The 18,533-nt window shown below is 39.2% G+C and overlaps 1 protein-coding gene across 4 annotated transcripts; it reads left to right on the plus strand.

The window, feature by feature from the left end:
* Nucleotides 1-918: 918 nt before the first annotated feature.
* LOC120303388 (centriole, cilia and spindle associated protein) lies at nt 919-15,159 on the plus strand. Of its 4 annotated transcripts, none has more exons than XR_005555440.1 (4): nt 919-1,443; nt 5,080-5,369; nt 7,108-7,308; nt 11,556-11,695. XR_005555440.1 is itself a non-coding variant. In XM_039332870.1 (3 exons), the coding sequence occupies exons 1-3, from the start codon at nt 1,068-1,070 to the stop codon at nt 11,747-11,749; spliced, it is 873 nt and encodes a 290-aa protein (XP_039188804.1). In that variant the 5' UTR covers nt 919-1,067; the 3' UTR covers nt 11,750-15,159. The 4 variants fall into 4 exon arrangements, 2 of the variants coding, with proteins under 2 accessions (XP_039188804.1, XP_039188802.1); XR_005555441.1 differs by having other exon boundaries at nt 7,121-7,308; XM_039332870.1 differs by lacking the exon at nt 7,108-7,308 and having other exon boundaries at nt 5,080-5,382; nt 11,556-15,159.
* The last annotated feature ends 3,374 nt before the right edge of the window (nt 15,160-18,533 follow it).

The raw sequence follows: 18,533 nt of genomic DNA on the forward strand, positions 1-18,533 counted from the left end.
AGAACATCAAGCAACCATTAAAACACAAAAGAAAGAGCCAGCTCAGCCACAGCCCCAAGATAGAAAAAGCATGTAAAAAGTCACACATGGGACCAGGGGTTCACCTTGCAAGGCAGGAATGCTGAAGTCACTTTTCTGTCACTTTATTGCCTTCCTGTAAAAAAGACCTGCTTTGCGGTAGCTGCTGTCCTCAAATTTCTTCATCGTAGGCTTTCCGGAGCTGGAAAGGAACTGGGAAATTCTTCTGACAAAAGAATGATTGACTTTAGGGTACATTATGAACAGAAAATATATTTGCACAAACCAAATCTGGTGAAATGGTGCCCAGGTAAACAGCAGCCCTACTATTACTTGTGACACCCTGATTTGTTACTGCTCAGCAGGTGCCTGTTTACAGTGGGGGAGGGAGGGAAATACTCTACTAGAGACATATATATTAGCATCCCAGATTAAAAATTTCAGAATTAAGCACAAACCCGCTAAAATACTAGGGCGCGATCAAATACCTTAGACAACCACATATAACAACAATATTTTGGAGCTAACACTACGACGATGACGCTTTAAGCCACTACTGTACGTAGTGTGAAAATGGCCCTAACAGCTAAACTGCATTATAGCCTGGATCACGTGCGATAGATACCAGAAACACTTTTTATAGTAGCAGCTGCACTGGTAAGTGGTTCAAATCTGGGGATTACGAAGAGAGTATGTTCTGTTTCCGGAACGAAGTCGAAGAGAACTGCTGTTCCTCTTTAAATAGGTCGTCTCTGCCCCCACCCCACTCCATCAAACTGCCAAGAAGCAGCCAGCATGTTACCACCTTTGATGTTTTCGAAGACCCCAAAAGCCTGATTGTGACGTAGCAGAGAACCTCCAACTCGTACGTCGATTGGCTGAAGGGAGCGGAGGCGGATACAGGACGTTGCTGTTTGTGTTTAAACGTTCCAGCGGGAGGATGGGGTGAAGAGCGTGAAATAAGAGTGTTTTTTCTCCCCCCGGCGGTGATCAATTCCCCGATTGGAGGGCGACCCCGCGGAGCAGCTTGGATTGAAAAGCGATTCGCGATGGTGCCGTCGCGGTGCGTGAAAAGCGAGTACATGAAGTGCTTTAAAGAACCGAAATGGGAGGCGTGCGGCCCCTGCTACCAAGAGTTACTGCGCTACCGCCTGAGTCGACGCCTCTTAGAACAGGCGCATCGGCCTTGGTTTTGGGATGATTGGGAACAGGACGGCAGCCTGAACGGAAGCGGCGGCAGCGGCAGTTCCCCATCGTCCCAGGGCACTTCCAGCCCTCCAGTTGTCCGCCAGCCAGAGGAGGAAGCGGCGCGTCCTGCAGGAGAAACCGAAGTCCCCGGCGGAGATCTGGGTCTCGACAGGATCGGCGCGCCTGGAGAGGATGAGGCTTCCAGGCCGGCGCCGGCGGAGCCCCCCGGCGGACCCGGTATGTGCTCCAGTGCCTGGGGAATGAAGGGCGGGCCGGGATGGGGGGGTGGTGGTGGTGGTGGTGGTAGAGTTAACAGTTTCGTGGAGTGACTCAGTGGCGTTAATAGAGTCGAGGCGGTGGGGCTGAACCTTGGGCTCCGCAGCTCAGGGCTCTCTGCCAGGCCTTCAGTCATTAACTGAAGCAGAACAGAAAAAACAAAGCGTGATCCGCGGCAGAATCGATCGGTGTCCCTGGAGGAACTCGGCACTTGCCTAGGCAACCAACGCGGTGGATCCGAGCGCAGCGGCAGGTGGAAGCGAGCTGCAGACAGGCTGGGCGCGAGCTAACATAGAAAACAAGTGCAATGCTCTAGTCTAGTCTATGTGATAGGCAAAGAGATACATTTCCGGACGCAATTTGTCCGGATATTTGACAGCTCTGATGCCGCCTCCTGCGCCCCTGGAAAGTATCCGATTCGTCGCCGTTACCCCTCCTCCCTGAGACCTGCTTGTGTGTGCATAGACCGGGCACCAGAGCAGCTCCGCTTCCTCAGATGTAACGGGTGGGGATGGGGGGGGGGGCGAGAGAGTCTTCCTTAGGACTATTAAATGACCTTGAGCGGATCGCTAGGCCGTTTGCTTCGGGAAGACAGGCGGCGGCGGCAGCAATCGGTTTGGCTGTGAATGGGAGGGAGGGAGGATGGGTGGGCTGGGAGCCAGACGGCCCGAGGACTCGCTTTTAGGGGTCTCCTTCGTGCAGCGGAACTGGACGTCTGTTTCTGAAGGGGGAGTTGACTTTTTAAATCAACCGAATTGCGAGGAGCACGGAGGTTTGGCCTTGATTTACTGCTTTAACCCTTGCGTGCACGGCTGTTGATAGGAAACCGGTAGGCGTAAGGACCCAGCGGGCGCTCCTGCGAACTTGACGTTGTCACTGAGCACGGATTATGGCCGAGTGTCCCCAATGAATCCATCTGTCAGGGAACAGGCGAAGGCGGATCTGCCTTTCTTTTCGCAGGATGTTGCTTCAACATCCCACCTGCATGCAGAAACCCGACTGCTGGGAGGAGCAGAAAGAGAAAGTTGCGCTTGCTTGCCTTCCAGTCAGGTTGTGTGGGAAAGCTTCATCCATATGACTTGGGTGACCTTATTGCAAGGTGGCAGCCGGCTGGTTTAAAGATCTGATCACCCAAAGGATGAACTGCTAAACTTTATTTCCTTCCCCCTCCTTTCATTTTTTGAGCTTCAACCCCCCCTCCCTCTCCCTCCCTCCCTCCCTCTCTCTCTCTCTCCTTGTATTTGTTGCTATGTATTTCAGCATCTCCCTGAATTTAAAGATCTTTCTTCAGCATAACTACTCTGTGCTTTGTAGATTAAACACTGTCAAATGGCCTTATATGAGTGGTAAAACAAGCTTCCTTTAAAGGAAAATAAAAGGTAAGCCCCTTGCTTTCTCTAAGCCACAAAACTGACCATACTAACACAACGATTGACTGCTCTGGATCTAAGCTGGGTGCAGGTTTTGAAAGCAATTGGTACTGGGATCAATAGGCTTACTTGTGCCTAACTCTTAGCTTGGTTCACTTCCAGTCTCCAGAATTTGACAATCTTAAAAGAAGATGGAACTGTCATTTATATGTTTTACAATGCCATTTCAGGACAAATCTTCTCAGGGCAGCTTACAACAAATGCAATTAATACACCCATAGTTGGAATTATACATCATAATGTGAAACCACATATTTCATAATCACCTGCAATTAACCTGAAATATATTTTAACCTAAGATGCTTCATCAGAACATCTAACAGCTATTTGAAACTGATACAGCATACTAGTATCATGAAAATAATAGTAATAACTAGTAATAGTAATAAAGTATCTTATTTTCAAACTTGGCCAAACGACTATCCAAGGATCTACTTCATATACAGAAATAGACAACTTCAAGGAAGTTAGTAGAAAAGCTGAGTATTCATTAATTTATGTACCTCATGCATCTGACAATGCCAGACTATGACAGGCTGCCTTTGATTAAGGAATTCATTGCTTTTGAAACCATTTTCTTGGTTTGCAAAATTAGCAGCACAATTTCCTACTTTTAAGATGGGAAACATAGTGAACTGTAGCCCTTAAATTTGTTTAACATAATTTGGATACATAAATATCCCTCAACCAACCTCTCAAAACCCAGGGGAAAGAAACCCTAAGAAATCCCAATTTTGTGTCATGCATGCCTTGGCTCTTTCCCCTAAAATAATTCAATTTTCCCTCCTGCTACTTTAATATTGTTCACCATGTTCTCAAACACATCTTTCATTGGTCTTATAAACAGAAATCCCACCCCACTGATTTGGTATATTTTTGGAGTCACTCGGACTTACAGCTATTGCAATAGGTCCACATAAAGTTTAGCTTCAGTCCATTTGGGAAATATATTGGAGAGACTAACACAAATTTTGCTGGCAGATAGAAATCAATTTTACAAATAGGCACTAAAATGCTAATGATCTGAAGTACAGTTCTCTTTTCATGTGACCCGCATGACATATAGGGTTATAAATGACAGACAAAATAACTTAATCAGTGGGCAAATTTCAATATAGTTGTGCTAATTATTTAAGGATGATGTTATATGATATTAGCTTAGAATGTATCCTTCCTCATAGTCTTTCAGTAATAAGAATCATTTATACAACATATACTCAACAAGTGTAGTGGGTTCTCAGATAAGATTGGTGACTTTCGAACTGAAAAACAGCTTGCTGCTTATGTAAGTCATTGCCATGGTAGCATGCATTCTAAAAATTGCATAAGCTTTTAGATGCCAGCCAAAAATAAGCAGGATTTGCAGACTTTTTTGTAGGAATTGTGCAACAGCTCCAAGTGGCAGCAGTCAAGATGGAAGACACTTTTTTTTTCTCACACAGGACAATCTGTGACCCCACCTGATCTTCTGCCTGCTTGGGGAAAGTACTGGAATACTGTATAGCCATTTCTGGATGTCTTTTCTTTGCTGCTACAGCCTTACTGTTTGATTTAGAACAGTGGTTCTCAACGTTTGTGTGACGGCGACCCCCGTCACACAAACGTGCCGTGCATGCACGACGCGGCCCCCATGCGCGGTGCGCATGTGCGATGTGGCCCCCATGCGTGGCGCACATGCGTGGCGCCGCCCCCTGAGGGGGAAAAATGGCGGATTGCCTTGTTTGGCGACCCCCGAGAAATGGTCGATCGACCCCAAATGGGGTCGCGACCCATAGGTTGAGAACCGCTGATTTAGAATCAGATCTAGCTCTGGTTCACATCTCCATTCACCCATGAGGTTGGGGGCAGTAATATCTCTCAGACTAACCTATCTCACAGGGATGTTGGGAATTAAAGAAAATGGGAGGGATGACCAAGTTGTTGTCTCCTTGGGAAAGGGAAATTAAATGAATAAATAGGATACAAACAGCTAGTTCTCCCAAGGTGCAAATGTGGCAAAAGAGAGAGTTAAAATGGTCCACCTTGTATCCTAAGTCCGCAATGATTATAAAGAGGGAGTCGTTTCCTTCAATTCCAAATCAATCAAAAGAGCTATGCTGCAAAAGTAGATGGGATTTCTTGAGTGCAGTTTGAACAGGCTAAAATTCACTTCTCATTTTTTCCCCAGAGATTGATGATCAAAAACAATCCAAAGAGAAGGCTGTTGTCAAGAAAGATGAAAGGAAAACTGCAAGAAAAGGAATCGGCAGTTCAATAAGTTGTCCGCAAAAGCAGCCTTTGAGTCAGAAGAGTGCTTCTGGCAGGCAAGGTGACCGAAGCGGAGCAAAAAGCCCACAAAGGACAGAAACAACATTGGAAATAAAACACCCATTTGCTTTATATGGCTGGGGTGAAAAGCAGACTGACACAGGCAGTCAGAAGACACACAACGTACGGGCATCTGCTTCAGTAAATGAAGTAAGCGAAAGAAGTATGTCTTTTTAGGAAGTGTTTTGCCTAAATCTAAAACTTTAAGACACTGGCTGTGGGAACTCTGGGAATTGAAGTCCACACATCTTAAAGGTGTCAAGTTTGAAAAACACTGGTCTAGATATTTGGCATTATGCTAGCCCTGTGTTAGGTAGAGTATTTGCGGTCCTAGATGAACTAGCATTTTGCTGCTTCCCTGCCTTTGTGTTATGGGATGCTGAAGTCGGAAGTAAAGTTGGCTTTTATTTTTAATTTTTTAATTTTTTGTTGTGTTACTTATTGGATAAGATATCTAGGATGCTGTGCTCTCAATTTTGGATTGTGCCCCTCATATTGAGGTCTCTATGTCCGAAACTACTTTTGTACACCTGTTTTATAAGAGCAGGGCCACCTTTGTCAAATATATTCATGGGATATGGAAAACTCTTTGGGATGTGGTTTTTGCCTGCCCTTTTGACCTAGATGCAGCTGCTTGTTTGCTGCCTATGCACTTGTCTAGTGTAGCAAGGCCTATGTTGCCTTTCTGCTGGCCCATTATTCCAGTATGAAAATAATTTTATTTTAATAATCAATAATAATCCTAGGAGATTCTTCATTCCAAATTTATTTTTCACTGTCTCTGCTATCCCTTATTCATTGACACAAATCTATGATCCACTGTAACTAAAACTATGGGAAGTTATACCAGTAGATTGCTAGATGGCAACTCTGCTAAGCTATCAACTGACAATAGCAAAACCAAATACCAAAATCAAATACGGTACCTGGACAAGACTAATTAACCAAAGAACTTATCAGTCACACTTCCTCACACCCACAAACAGGCTATCCAGACACTGTCTACACAACACAAGGCAAGCCAACAGACACCAGGAAGGACAATTAAAATTGACCTTTTGACAGAGTCACACATTAGAACCAGCACATGTACACACCTCCCCCCCCAAGGTCACACCAAGGACCAGTCCCCCTATAAAACAAACACTCTGTATCCTATTTTCTCTTGGCTTTTGGAATAAATGGATCACCACCTTTCCACCAGCAGCGTGTCTTGTGTCCGGTTTGCTTGCAATATCCAGGCTCAGAAAAGGGACCTGGAAATTCTTGTAACATCAGATTGCCTGGATTTTTTGTTGTTAAGACTGCTGCCATTTTTGAAGTGTCCACAACTTAAAATTAAGTCCTTTGCTTCCCTGACCCCTAGCAATGTACTGAATTGGGTATAGAGGACGGAGAAACTGTTGCCTTGGTTATGGGGCAAGAATTTCCTGTGCCAAGCTTGCTTTCCTTCAAAGTGGTAGGATAGATTTTTAAAGAGGATGATATGATGGTGGTATACCTCCAATGTTTTTGGAGCTAAAAGGTTTTCTTCATCTAAATCTGTATTTATTTTTAGATGATGATGCCTTTTAAAAGAGCTTCCCCAGGGTAGTTTGGAAATAACAGCCTTTCTGGGTCATGTCCAAGCCTATCTAATTCCACTTCCCCCGGTGGCAAGCCAGTCCCCATGGGAAACTTGCAAGCAGTATCTGGAAGCCTGTTAATGTGCTTGATAAGGGAGGCATTGTCTTGCCCCAAAAGGGTCACACTGTAGATGTGACTGTTTCCTTGGGCTGTTAACATTTCTGGCTTAATCATAACACTGTGGTTACAAAATAGGTCTAAATTCTTGTTTCTTGTTGATTCTGGTTTAATGCAAACTTGTTTGTTTTGTTTTTATTTTTTGGCTGCAATTTCAGTTCTGCTGTGGAAGGAACTCTCGATGCTAGAATTATGACTTAGCCCCTATCAAAATCAGCGTAAGATATATGTAAAACAGCAGTCAGGATGAGGATGAGACAGGATGAGCGCAAGTTTAGGAATGGCACAAAACATTGAAGTACTGATGACACCTCCATGATAGGAACTTGAGTACCATTGAGAAGCTGTAAGTTCTTGCAAAATAATGCTCATCTGTGAAATGTTAAGTTTGTTACTGTACTTCTGACAGCATTGTGGAGAAAAGGAAACAGAAAAAAATACACCTAACAACTATATATCAATTAAACCTCTATGCTAGCTTAATCAACTAAAATTAATAACAGCATGTTAGGTAAAGATTAGGTATAACTTGAGCAAATTTCCCCAAATCCATGTGATGTAATGGCAATTTCTGCTGAAGTAAATTTAGTGGTACTACAGTAAGGACTGATCAAAAGGTATCTATTTTTGCTCTGAAAATGTGAGAGACTGTGGAGTTTGACAGAGGAGTACTCTCATATAGTATTTTTGAACAGATAAGAAGATATTTGTAAAAGACAGTGGGAATTCAGCCAACCTATTTCAACTTTATAGGTTCAATTATTAAATACTGTAGGTCAGGAGTCCTCAACCTTGGCAACTTTAAGACTTGTGGACTTCAACTCCCAGAATTCCTTAGCCAGCAAAGGTTTGCTGGCTAAGGAATTCTGGGAGTTGAAGTCCACAAGTTTAAAGTTGCCAAGGTTGAGGACCTCTGCTGTAGCTTATTGTTTCTGCTCTTTCCTATGAGTTAGCCTGCTAGCTAGGACATCTTCTAATATTTTTTTATGTTCATCCAAATTAGGAAACTTAATAGCTTGGAAAGAAAAGGGAATGTAAAATGAAATTGAAGTGAGTTGATTGTATTATCTTGTTCTTTAGCTATTAACCACAGCTTTCTGGTTTGGAAAATAATAGGCCAATAAGTGCTCTTAACAGAAGAGCTTCTTGGTTGTAGTTGGCTTAGACCAAGAAGCAGATACATGGATGAAGAAATTCATATTTTGACTTATTAAGCTGAAATATGATTATCCAAGCATGCACAATATTCCCTAAAATATCTTACTGACTGAATAAAAGCAGAGGTATCCATAACTAAGATCTTTTGCCCACCCTTAAAATATCAGTTGATCTTATTTAAGTAATGTCCATGCCATATGTTCATAACTATGTGAAAAGCTTAACAAACAAGCATTGTATGTGTTTTTGATCCAGGGACAATCTTAAATAAGAGTAAATACTATACAAGGGAACTAGTCTATCAAGGAAGTTGTAAGTTGAATACAAGGCAGGAAAGCCTCTTCCTCAATTCCTGATCTGTGAAAGCCAAGCACCTAGATAATAATATCTGAACTTCAGGGTGGATTCAGACAGCAAGCTGTTCTCCTGCAGAGTTCTGCAACTTTAAGGATTAAAATGTATAGACAATTTGTGAACATGGATCCCAGTTGATCACTGCTCCCCCTATTTCTTTTTTACACCTAGATGACTTACATGCTTTCTGTTGTCATGAATGTTGCAACTCTTGGTTTAATTTATCAACAGGTGACTGAAATCCAGACTGGTGAAAAGTCAGTTCATATTGATAAAACGAATCCAGCAAATTTGTTACTAGTTTTAGATAGATCGGGAATTTAGGAATCAGTTTTGGCCATATAAAAGTATTGATCACTGTGAAAATTATATTCCTTGCTTTTATGTAGACCCAGAATTAGCCCTGGAATTCTAGTGAAGTACTTCAGCATCTTCCGTGTTAAGATACTAATTAGTATATGTTTATGGAGATTCTCAGTCATGCAGGTCAGAGTTGTCCCAAAGGTGCTTTTTCAAAAGGCAACTGGACAGTCCAGTTGCCTTTTGAAAAAGCACCTTTGGGACTACAATGAGGGGAAAAATTATTTGATCCCCTGCTGATTTTGTACATTTGCCCACTGACAAAGAAATGATCAGTCTATAATTTTAATGGTAGGCTTATTTTAATAGTAAGAGACAGAATAGCAAAAAAATCCAGAAAAACGCATTTCAAAATAGTTATAAATTGATTTGCATTTTAATGAAGTAAGTATTTGACCCCTTCACAAAACATGACTTAGTACTTGGTGGCAAAACCCTTGTTGTCAATCACAGAGGTCAGATTTTTCTTGTAGTTGGCCACCAGGTTTACACACTTCTCAGGAGGGATTTTGTCCCATTCCTCTTTGCAGATCCTCTTCAAGTCATTAAGGTTTTGAAGCTGACATTTGGCAGCTCGAACCTTCAGCTTCTTCCACAGATTTTCTATCAGATTAAGGTCTGGAGATTGGCTAGGCCACTCCAGGATCTTAACGTGCGTTTTCTTGAGCCACTCCTTTGTTGCCTTGGCCATGTGTTTTGGGTCATTGTTATGCTGAAATATCCATCCACAACCCATTTCCAATGCCCTGGCTGAGGGAAGGAGATTCTCACCCAAGATTTGACGGTGGCCAACTATAAGAAACGTCTGACCTCTGTGATTGCCAACAAGGGTTTTGCCACCAAGCACTAAATTCCATTGCCGCTTTGATATGGTGAAGTTGTCCTGTCTCCTTAGCAGAAAAACACCCCCAAAGCATAATGTTTCCACCTCGATGTTTGACGGTGAGGATAGTGTTCTTGTGGTCATAGGCAACATTCCTCTTCCTCAAAACACAGTGAGTTGAGTTTATGACAAAGAGTTTGATTTTGGTCTTATCTGACCACAACACTTTCATCAGTTCTCCTCTGAATCATTCAGCTGTTCATTGGCAAACTTCAGTTGGGGAGATTGACAGTTATTTTGTGTTTCTTCCATTTGCGAATAATCGTACCAATTGTTGTCACCTTCTCACCAAGCTGCTTGGTAATAGTCTCGTAACCCATTCCAGTCTTATATAGGTCTACAATCTTGTCTCTGACATCCTTGGACAGCTCTTTGGTCTTGGCCATGGTGGACAGTTTGGGATCTGATTGATTGATAGCTTCTGTGGACAGGTGTCTTTTATACAGGTAACAAGCTGAGATTAGGAGCACTCCCTTTAATAGAATGCTCCTAATCTCAGCTCGTTACCTGTATAAAAGACATCTGGGAGCCAGAAATCTTGCTGATTGACAGGGGATCAAATACTTATTTCACTCATTAAAATGCAAACCAATTTATAAATTTTTTGAAATGTGGTTTTCTTGGATTTTTTTATTGTTATTCTGTCTCTCTGTTAAAATAAACCTATCATTAAAATTATAGATTGATAATTTCTTTGTCAGTGGGCAAATGTACAAAATCAGCAGGGGATCAAATAATTTTTTCCCTCACTGTAACTAGTAAAATTTATTGTATAATACAAATAGAATCTAGTGTATGAAAAGAGTAGTTGGAACATGCACAAAGTAATGAGATGAAGTTCTGAGTACTTTGGAATACAGCATTATTTTCTGCAGAGTTTTTTAAAATAGAAATAGTTAATACTGGGTTTAGCAGCAAAGATCTCCTCCTAGACTATTTTTTTTTTAAAGTAAAGGAACATTGTTTTTCTTAAGGAAAAGGGCACTAAAACAAGTACCCTAGCCTACAGTATTTTTTTAATGGAATGATACTATTATTTCATAATATACAGTATGTATTTAAATTTTATGTGCTTTTATCCAGATGTCTGTATGTCCAATGCTAATTTATAGGCACAGTTCACCTATTAATATCGTGGTTTTTAATTTTATCTTTATCTTAGGAATGTATCTATTCAGCATGTTTATTTCTGTGATTTCTGGACTTCTGGAATAAATAGTTTTTTTTTCTCTTTAGGTCCTCTTATAATGTAGCTAAAATTATTATTTATGATACTGTAGTCTTAATATTATTAAGACTTGCATATTATTTTGATGGGAACTATTCAAAGTTGGTTGAAAGATAGATGGCTATATAAATGTTTAAAATGAATAAAAAATAAAGCAACCAGGCAGTACTAGTAAATACTAAAAGAAATCCTAGCATAGAATATCTATTGATTGGTAACTCCAGGGATAATCATTCACAAAATTCAAAAGCAGAATACATTGTACTTTCCAAATTTTGTGCAAATGATATGAGGTTGGACTAACAGTTGAATTTAATAAGCAACCTCTTATGACTGAAATGTTATAAATAAAATAAAAGGAATCTATATAATGCAGTATTTTTCAAACATGGCAACTTTAAGATGTGTGAAATTGCTGGCTTGGGAATTCTGGGAGCTGAACTCCACACATTTTAAAATTGTCAGGTTTAAAAAACACAGATATATTGAAATTCCAAATTAGTATATTTAGAAGGCTGTTTTAGGGTGACTTTCATCAAGTGATTTCAAAGCTGTATTTTCTACAACCCCCCCCCCTCCATTCTCCCCAACTTTTAAATTGTCTCTGCAGATACACGAATCTGCATTAAGAGCAAAGAACAGAAGACAAGTGGAAAAAAGGAAACTACCACAAAGACGGATACACACAGCAGAAGTAGAAAGAACATGGAGAACCAAGCCTTCAGGTCCAGACAATCCATGGATGACAGAATACATGAGGTGTTACTCAGCACGAGCTCGGTGATGGGACTTCTACTTTTTTAAAAAATTCAGAGTGCTTTGAAAATGACCAGGACACCAGTAGAAAACTCCAGACTATTATGCAAGGGTTTTCCATTTTTTACAAACGGGTTTTTTTTCCAGCAGTTTGTTACATTTATTTATATTTTGACTACTTAACCTTTGCAGCAGAAGGGGATCCATATTGATGAGAACTGTTTACCAATATAGGTCCCTTACTAGATTTATTTACTTATTTTTAAAGGAAAATGTCAAGAATTGACCTTCATCCAAAAAAACTAAAATTGAGTAATAATTTTTTAAATAAAGCAACTCAATATTTTCTTGAAATGTCTTTCTTCTCTATAGTTATTGAATATACCAATCCTGTGCCAATAGAAAAGTGGTTGCACCTGAGTTACATTGAAAGCATCCAACTTTCAGTGCAATTTATTGTAAAAATAATCATGAAAACTTGACAGCAACTGATTTGTAAAGATTCTTTCTGAACAAATGAAGGTCCCATTAAATTATGATATGAGCTGATTGGCAATAATTTATAAAAGGACTGCACACTTTACAAACTAGCAAGTAAAGAATGTTTTGTGGAGGCTGACCATTGGATTCCTTAGACAACTCACTGGTTTCCTCCCTGGAGTTGCCAAAATGAGGTTGTCGTTTATCCAGCTTAATAAAATCACAAAGAGGACTAAAAGACATGAGTTTTTGCAGAGCTATCTGTGGAAAACCTATACCTGGAAATGTTAGGAGTGTTTTTAGAACACAGAAAAATGACTCCTTTTCATAAATGTATAGTGACTTTTGAGGTTTGCATTCCTGCTGTAGATGTTGTGACAATACAAAATTGAACATTTTGGTGCAGTAGATTAGTAATATCCTGTGACTGTGGTTTTGAACATTTGCTATCATGAACCCATTGTACCAAATGACAGATAAAGACAATCATTAATTGTGATGGGCTACTGAGTAGTTGGTAGAAAGTAAATGGTTTTAAACTTTTTTTGTAGTAAAATATTTCAATTTGAGTGGACTTAAATACATTCAGTGAACAGTTTTGCTAGATAAGGCTTTTGCACAGTGACTTTTATAACATTAAAATTCTGGATTTGTTTCATTTGCCTGTTTAATCAAGCTGGGGTATATTCTGTGTCAAGGCTCAGGTGACATTGCAAATTTTACTGTACTCCAATGTATCACACATTTCTGGTTTTTTTAAAGTGATTTTTCTATACAGGAAGAAGCCATTGGCAATCATGAAAGTGCAACATACTTGAAAGATTGTACCGCAGAATGAAACTACTTGTGATTTTTAACTTTGAAATAAAAGATTTTTCAGTCTCAGTAATTGTTTCTTCAGATCTTGAAAAAAAATTGGATTTAAAGATACATCAAGTACAGATCTTTGTAAAACCTGTCATTAGTTACCAACAGTAAGACCGTAACTAACTCATTTTTCAACTCATTTTTGTGCAGAACAAACTGTTCATTCTGAAGAATAGGATATATTCATTACATTTAGATACTATCTTTCCAGGAACCAAGAAAATCCTGTATTCATTGCATTGACTTTCCATTTTTCCTGCAAATTATCCTATGGATGAGGGGCTGAGCCTCCCCCCTAACAGATCCAAAGTTATCTAGTGAGCTTCCAGTGTTGTGGAAAGCGAAACTGATTTCCACTCCAACAATTCAACTACTGTATTACAAGTGTTATTTTACCTCTTCTATAGTTGCATGTGGCTTTATTTCCATCTATAGATATATGTAATTGAACTTTTTTTTGAATGGTGGTTTGTTTCCTCAATCTTCAGTGTATCAAATTAATGAATTTGAACAATACGTGGCTTCAGCATAAAATGACTATCACTCGTATGCACCAGAGGGGGGCTAGAAAATGTCAAGAAAATCCTAGGGCTTGAAAAATGTACAAAACTCACACCCTAAAGGGCACTTTCAATACCAGCTTTTTGAGAATAGAATATGTACTGTAACGATACACTCCTGATTAGGAAGCAGTTAGAACAGAAGGGAAAAAAATATTTGGAGAAATAGAACAAGCGCCTGGCTGAACACGGTTTCAATCTGCTGATTAGATGGATTATTTTTGTTTAATAAGTTTCAGTATGAGAACAGTCATAAAATAAAGTGTGTAAGTCTCTTTATCTAAATGCTGATTTATGCAATTGTGGTTCTTCCAGTGGGTCTGTGCAGCTTTCAGTTGACAAATGCATGAACTTGCAAATGGCACTTTAGTGTATAGATCAACTATTCCAACTGATGTGTACTTTAACATAATGTGCACTGTAGATATTTGCCTCTGTATGTACCTTTGTTCAAATATTTTCCCATATCTCAGTTGAACAATTATTCTTTTATTTAATGCATTTCTTACTCACTTTTGAAGAAAGAGGTCTTCCTAACTGGAACAAATGATCACTAATGAATGCTTCTTTTTCTTTCTCTCTCTTTACTATAGTAACAAGTGAATGTCTTTAATAAATTAAAGTGGCTTTTTCCCTCAAGCTTCTCATGTGAAATCTATATTTATCACTTATGCTCTGGTAAGCCAACATTAGTATTGGTTAAAATACAGTATAAATTAAGTAGATTTTAGGTGTTGAGAAGTTTCCTCTTGTGTCAACTTTAATACCAGCAGAAAAATAACGGGATGTATCACAATATCCCTGCTGCTTGAAATATAGCCATTTCCCTAAAAACTGCTACAAAATCCTTGCTAGGTGCATTCTCCCCACCCCTAGTCGTGGTGCCTGTTTCACATAGAAATCACTAATCTTAAACAGTAAATGCATTTAAAGTGAACTATAGACATCTACTGAAATCTTTATTCCAGAATGGCATTAAAGATGAGCTGTACGTTTTTTTTTTCTTAAGTGCACCTAGAGTAACCATGCTAGAGATAAAATGTTCTGTATTGGCTCGTGGAAGTAGTGCATACATTGTACTGGCATTACTTCTTTCCCATCAACTTTGGGAGGAATCTTATATGGGGCTTTATCAGTTTATGACTTCAGGGTTAACGGGGATAATAACATAGTTCTTCAAGAAGCATAGCTCAAAATCAAACTACAGTTTGTAGCTGGGTGGGATTACTGAGCCCTAGGACTTGCTGATCAAAGGGAAGGCATTTTCACCGAAAGCCATAAATTTGACAGTCACTGTTCCTATATACAATCAATTTAAAAAGAATGAAGGGGTAAAAAGGTTAGAAATCAGAGGTACCATATATATTTTCTCAATTATTGGGAGCACTGAAATCACTTTAAAGCCTGAAAAAATTAAAAGCTTGGAGCAGTATGTGACTTGGAATGTTTCTAAATGGTATGTGTTTCTCATACTTTTGTGGACTTTAAATGTAACTGTACTCACATGATTTTGAACATGGGAATAAAAATGATTTGAAAAATTCAGACAAATCACATGGCTGTATTTAAATTATATGTAAGAAGTCAACTATGTTTGAGAAAAAAATGTGAAGTTTCAGAAATTTTAGAGATTAGACAGCTCTCTTTTTTCACCCAGTTCTCCTTTAACTAGTAGGTTCATTTCACTTTAATGAGAAAAGTTATTCTACTATTAAGAGATAAAATAGACCAGATAAACCTTCATCAAATGGTTCCATGTTTATTTCCAGACTAGGAACAATGATCCGCATCCAAATGACAATAGGCTGCATGCATGATTCAAGATGTTAGCAGATTCAAGATGTTAGCTTGTTCCAGAAAGTATATCACTGCAGTATTTGTTATATTGCATCAACTGTCACAATGCAAATGACACCATTTGCATAACATGCAAATGATGAATATTGCATCATTTTCATGAAGACATTATACAAATTGCCAAGGAAATGAGGTCCATTGCATGCAAAGCCCATTAAATTGAGTTTTCATCATATGCTGAGTTTAATAGTTACCTAATATTCAGAAAGTTTATGCTTAATATACGCAATGTATCAAAATTGCCAAGAGAAAATATTGGTTAGAATTCAGTGTTTGTACCACATTCTTCTCATCTTTTTTAACTTCTAAAATAAACCAGGAATGTACTATTTTTATTTAGCATTGTTTTTCTTAAAATAACAGAAAAAAGTCCTTTAAAGCTCTATTTATTCATTGTCACCTGATTTTCATGGTAGGGTTGACCCATAAGTCATACAGTCATATGAAAGTATTTAAACAAAACTGCCCTATTTAGTTTTCAGGAACATGCAATGGTTCCAAAGACTTACTTTTTCTTGCATTGCCCAAGGGAAATGATGTGACTTTACCAAGAAAACAAAAACTCTTCAAGATTAGATTCTGAATTAACAAAGAAGAAGCTGAAATTAGTATAGAAATTACATTAGTAAGGACAACCTTTGGTAAAACAGATCCATTCTGTGTACAGGTAGTCCTCAACAACCATGATTGGTGCCATAATTTCTGTAGCTAAGCAAGGCACTTGTTCAGTGAATTCTGCCCAATTTTACCGCCTTTTTTTGATATGGTTAACTGAATCACTGTTGTTAAATGAACAATGTGGCTGTTAAGCAAATCTGGCTACTCCTATTAACTTTGCTTGCAGAAGCTGTCTGGGAAAATTATAAATGGTGATCACTCAATTCCTGGATGCTACAATCACTAAATCTATGTTGGTTGCCAATGCCTGAATTTTGATTACGTGACTATGGGATGCTGCAACAGTTGTAAACGTGAGGACCAGTTGTTAAGTCACTTTTTCCAGTGCTGTTGTAACTTTAAATGGTCATTGAATAAATGCACGTTTTAAGTCAAGGACTGCCTGTAATTACAGCAAATGACATACAGATATTATGTACAATATTGCACTTGTCTTCTTAACCTGACAGGTTTGCCAAAGCTCTTGTACTTAAATTGTGGTTTGAAATCTGCATTTGCAGCATGGGGTTGTTCAATAAATATAGTAAAGCCTTATGTATTATGTATTCTTCACAGGAATTAAATGTAGAAAAATTGAATTGGGTGTACAATTGTAGGAAGTGAATGCATATGTCACACAAGGGAGATGTTACTGTACATTTCTGTAAAATTAAGCAGAACAGTAAAATCTTCATAGTTTAGAAACCATGTATTTTTATGTATACTATAAAATGTGCTTTTGTTTTTAGACACAAATGCCGATTACATTCTGCCTTGAGCATAAATGTAATAATGCTGAAACGCCTGGAGTTCTTACTTCCAGAATTAAGCTAACAGAGATAGCAATTCACCATCCTTGAATCACAATAAAAACTTGCAGTATTCCCGTTCCAGAAGCGGGTGCCATTTGGAAGAGGACAAAATTCTGGGATCCAAAATGGCCCCGGCTTCCAGGATGGCACCTCATGGCCTCTACATAGGAAGGCTGTGTAGTGGCTTGGCAGTTCTCCTCTCTGAAGGCCATCTTCAGAAAAGATAAGTAAAGTGAAGAGTGATAGGGGGAAGGCCCAAGGTTGATCGGTGGTGTGGGGCTGCTACAGCATCCCTGCGGTCAATCGTAAGGGTGAGCAGATAGCCAAACACCCACATTTTGTTCAGTGACCATAAAGGCGCTGTGCTGACTGTAATTTTGACTACAGGACATAATTCCCTTTGTTTAGTGCTGTTGTAATTTTGAATGATCATTGAATAGACAGTCATAAGTCAAGGACTATCTGTATGTGAAAGCTGATGCTGAATTAAACTGCCTTTTTAAAACTCTTTGAGTGGCGAATTTCATATTACAAGGAAAGCACAGGATTTTCAATGCCTTGTATTATTGGTTGGCTCTCAGTTTTCTTCTGGGTTCAATTCAAGGTGCTGATTATTCCCTTTAAAGCCCTATACGGCAGGAAACCAGGGTTATTTCCAGGACCACCTCTTCCTGTCTTACTAGATCAGATAGGGTAGGCACATTCCCGGTCCCTTCCTTTAAATATTGCCATAGGATCTAGGAAGTGCACCTTTTTCATGTCAGCTCTTGTTTAATGGAATACCCTTCCCCGTGAGGTCCAGCAGGCCACCACCCTTTTAACCTTCTGAAAAGCACTTAAGATGTGAGTTTTCCCTCAAGCACCGGGATAGGGAGAGATTGTTGGAATGAATTTGTTGTGGGCTGCATTACAAAGTTTAGCTTTGTAATGGTTCAAGATAAGCAGCTATATAAACTTTGTAAAGGAAGAAAGAAAAACAAATGCAATGGAAAGCCAGTGCCTGAGAGTTTTAATACTTATCCAGCTAGTACTTTTCTCTAAAAATTCTACCTATAAGAAAAAAAAATGAGAAAGATTTAGGGAAAATTTGTGGATGTGAAAAAGAATGGATCGCATCTTATCTTGCCCTAGAGATTCCTTTCAATTCTACATTTAGATTAACGCACAGTGCACAGCTGATTTTGATATAAGCAGGTCTGTAGCATATCAATACTAAAAAACCCAGTGTTTTAAGAATTGCAGCTAGAGTATCCAGTTAATGGTATGAAGCTAACTTTAGCTCCAAAGAAACAGTTCTTATCTGAGCAAGCAAAGTTAGAGTTTGTGAAATGCCATCATAAATTATGACTCCTTTTAGATTCACAAGTGGGTGAGGGGAGAAACAAAAGGAAAGAGAAATCCTCCCATAGCATACTTGCATATAAGCACAAATTGTGATGCTGCAAGGTCTCCATGACAAACACTGCTAGCAATAGGAAAGACATTCATTTCTGCATAGTAATGATAGGAACCCTCAATGCTTTTTTGTCCTTTTTTCACTATCTTCCTCTACTCTTCATTTCCTAGGCTACCCAGGTGTTAAAACCAAAGCAAAACATT

This window comes from Crotalus tigris, unplaced genomic scaffold (genome assembly GCF_016545835.1).
Source record: "Crotalus tigris isolate CLP2741 ecotype Arizona unplaced genomic scaffold, ASM1654583v1 scf7180000024467.898045, whole genome shotgun sequence".
Taxonomy (NCBI): Eukaryota; Metazoa; Chordata; class Lepidosauria; order Squamata; family Viperidae; genus Crotalus; species Crotalus tigris.

Bases quoted from the DNA above. Each gene is read 5' to 3' on its own strand.
- LOC120303388 (XM_039332870.1), top strand. From the start codon at position 1,068: ATGGTGCCGTCGCGGTGCGTGAAAAGCGAGTACATGAAGTGCTTTAAA. The intron at 1,444-5,079 runs GTATGTGCTCCA...TTTTTTCCCCAG, and splicing joins GGAGCCCCCCGGCGGACCCG to AGATTGATGATCAAAAACAA. The intron at 5,383-11,555 runs GTATGTCTTTTT...TTGTCTCTGCAG, and splicing joins AAATGAAGTAAGCGAAAGAA to ATACACGAATCTGCATTAAG.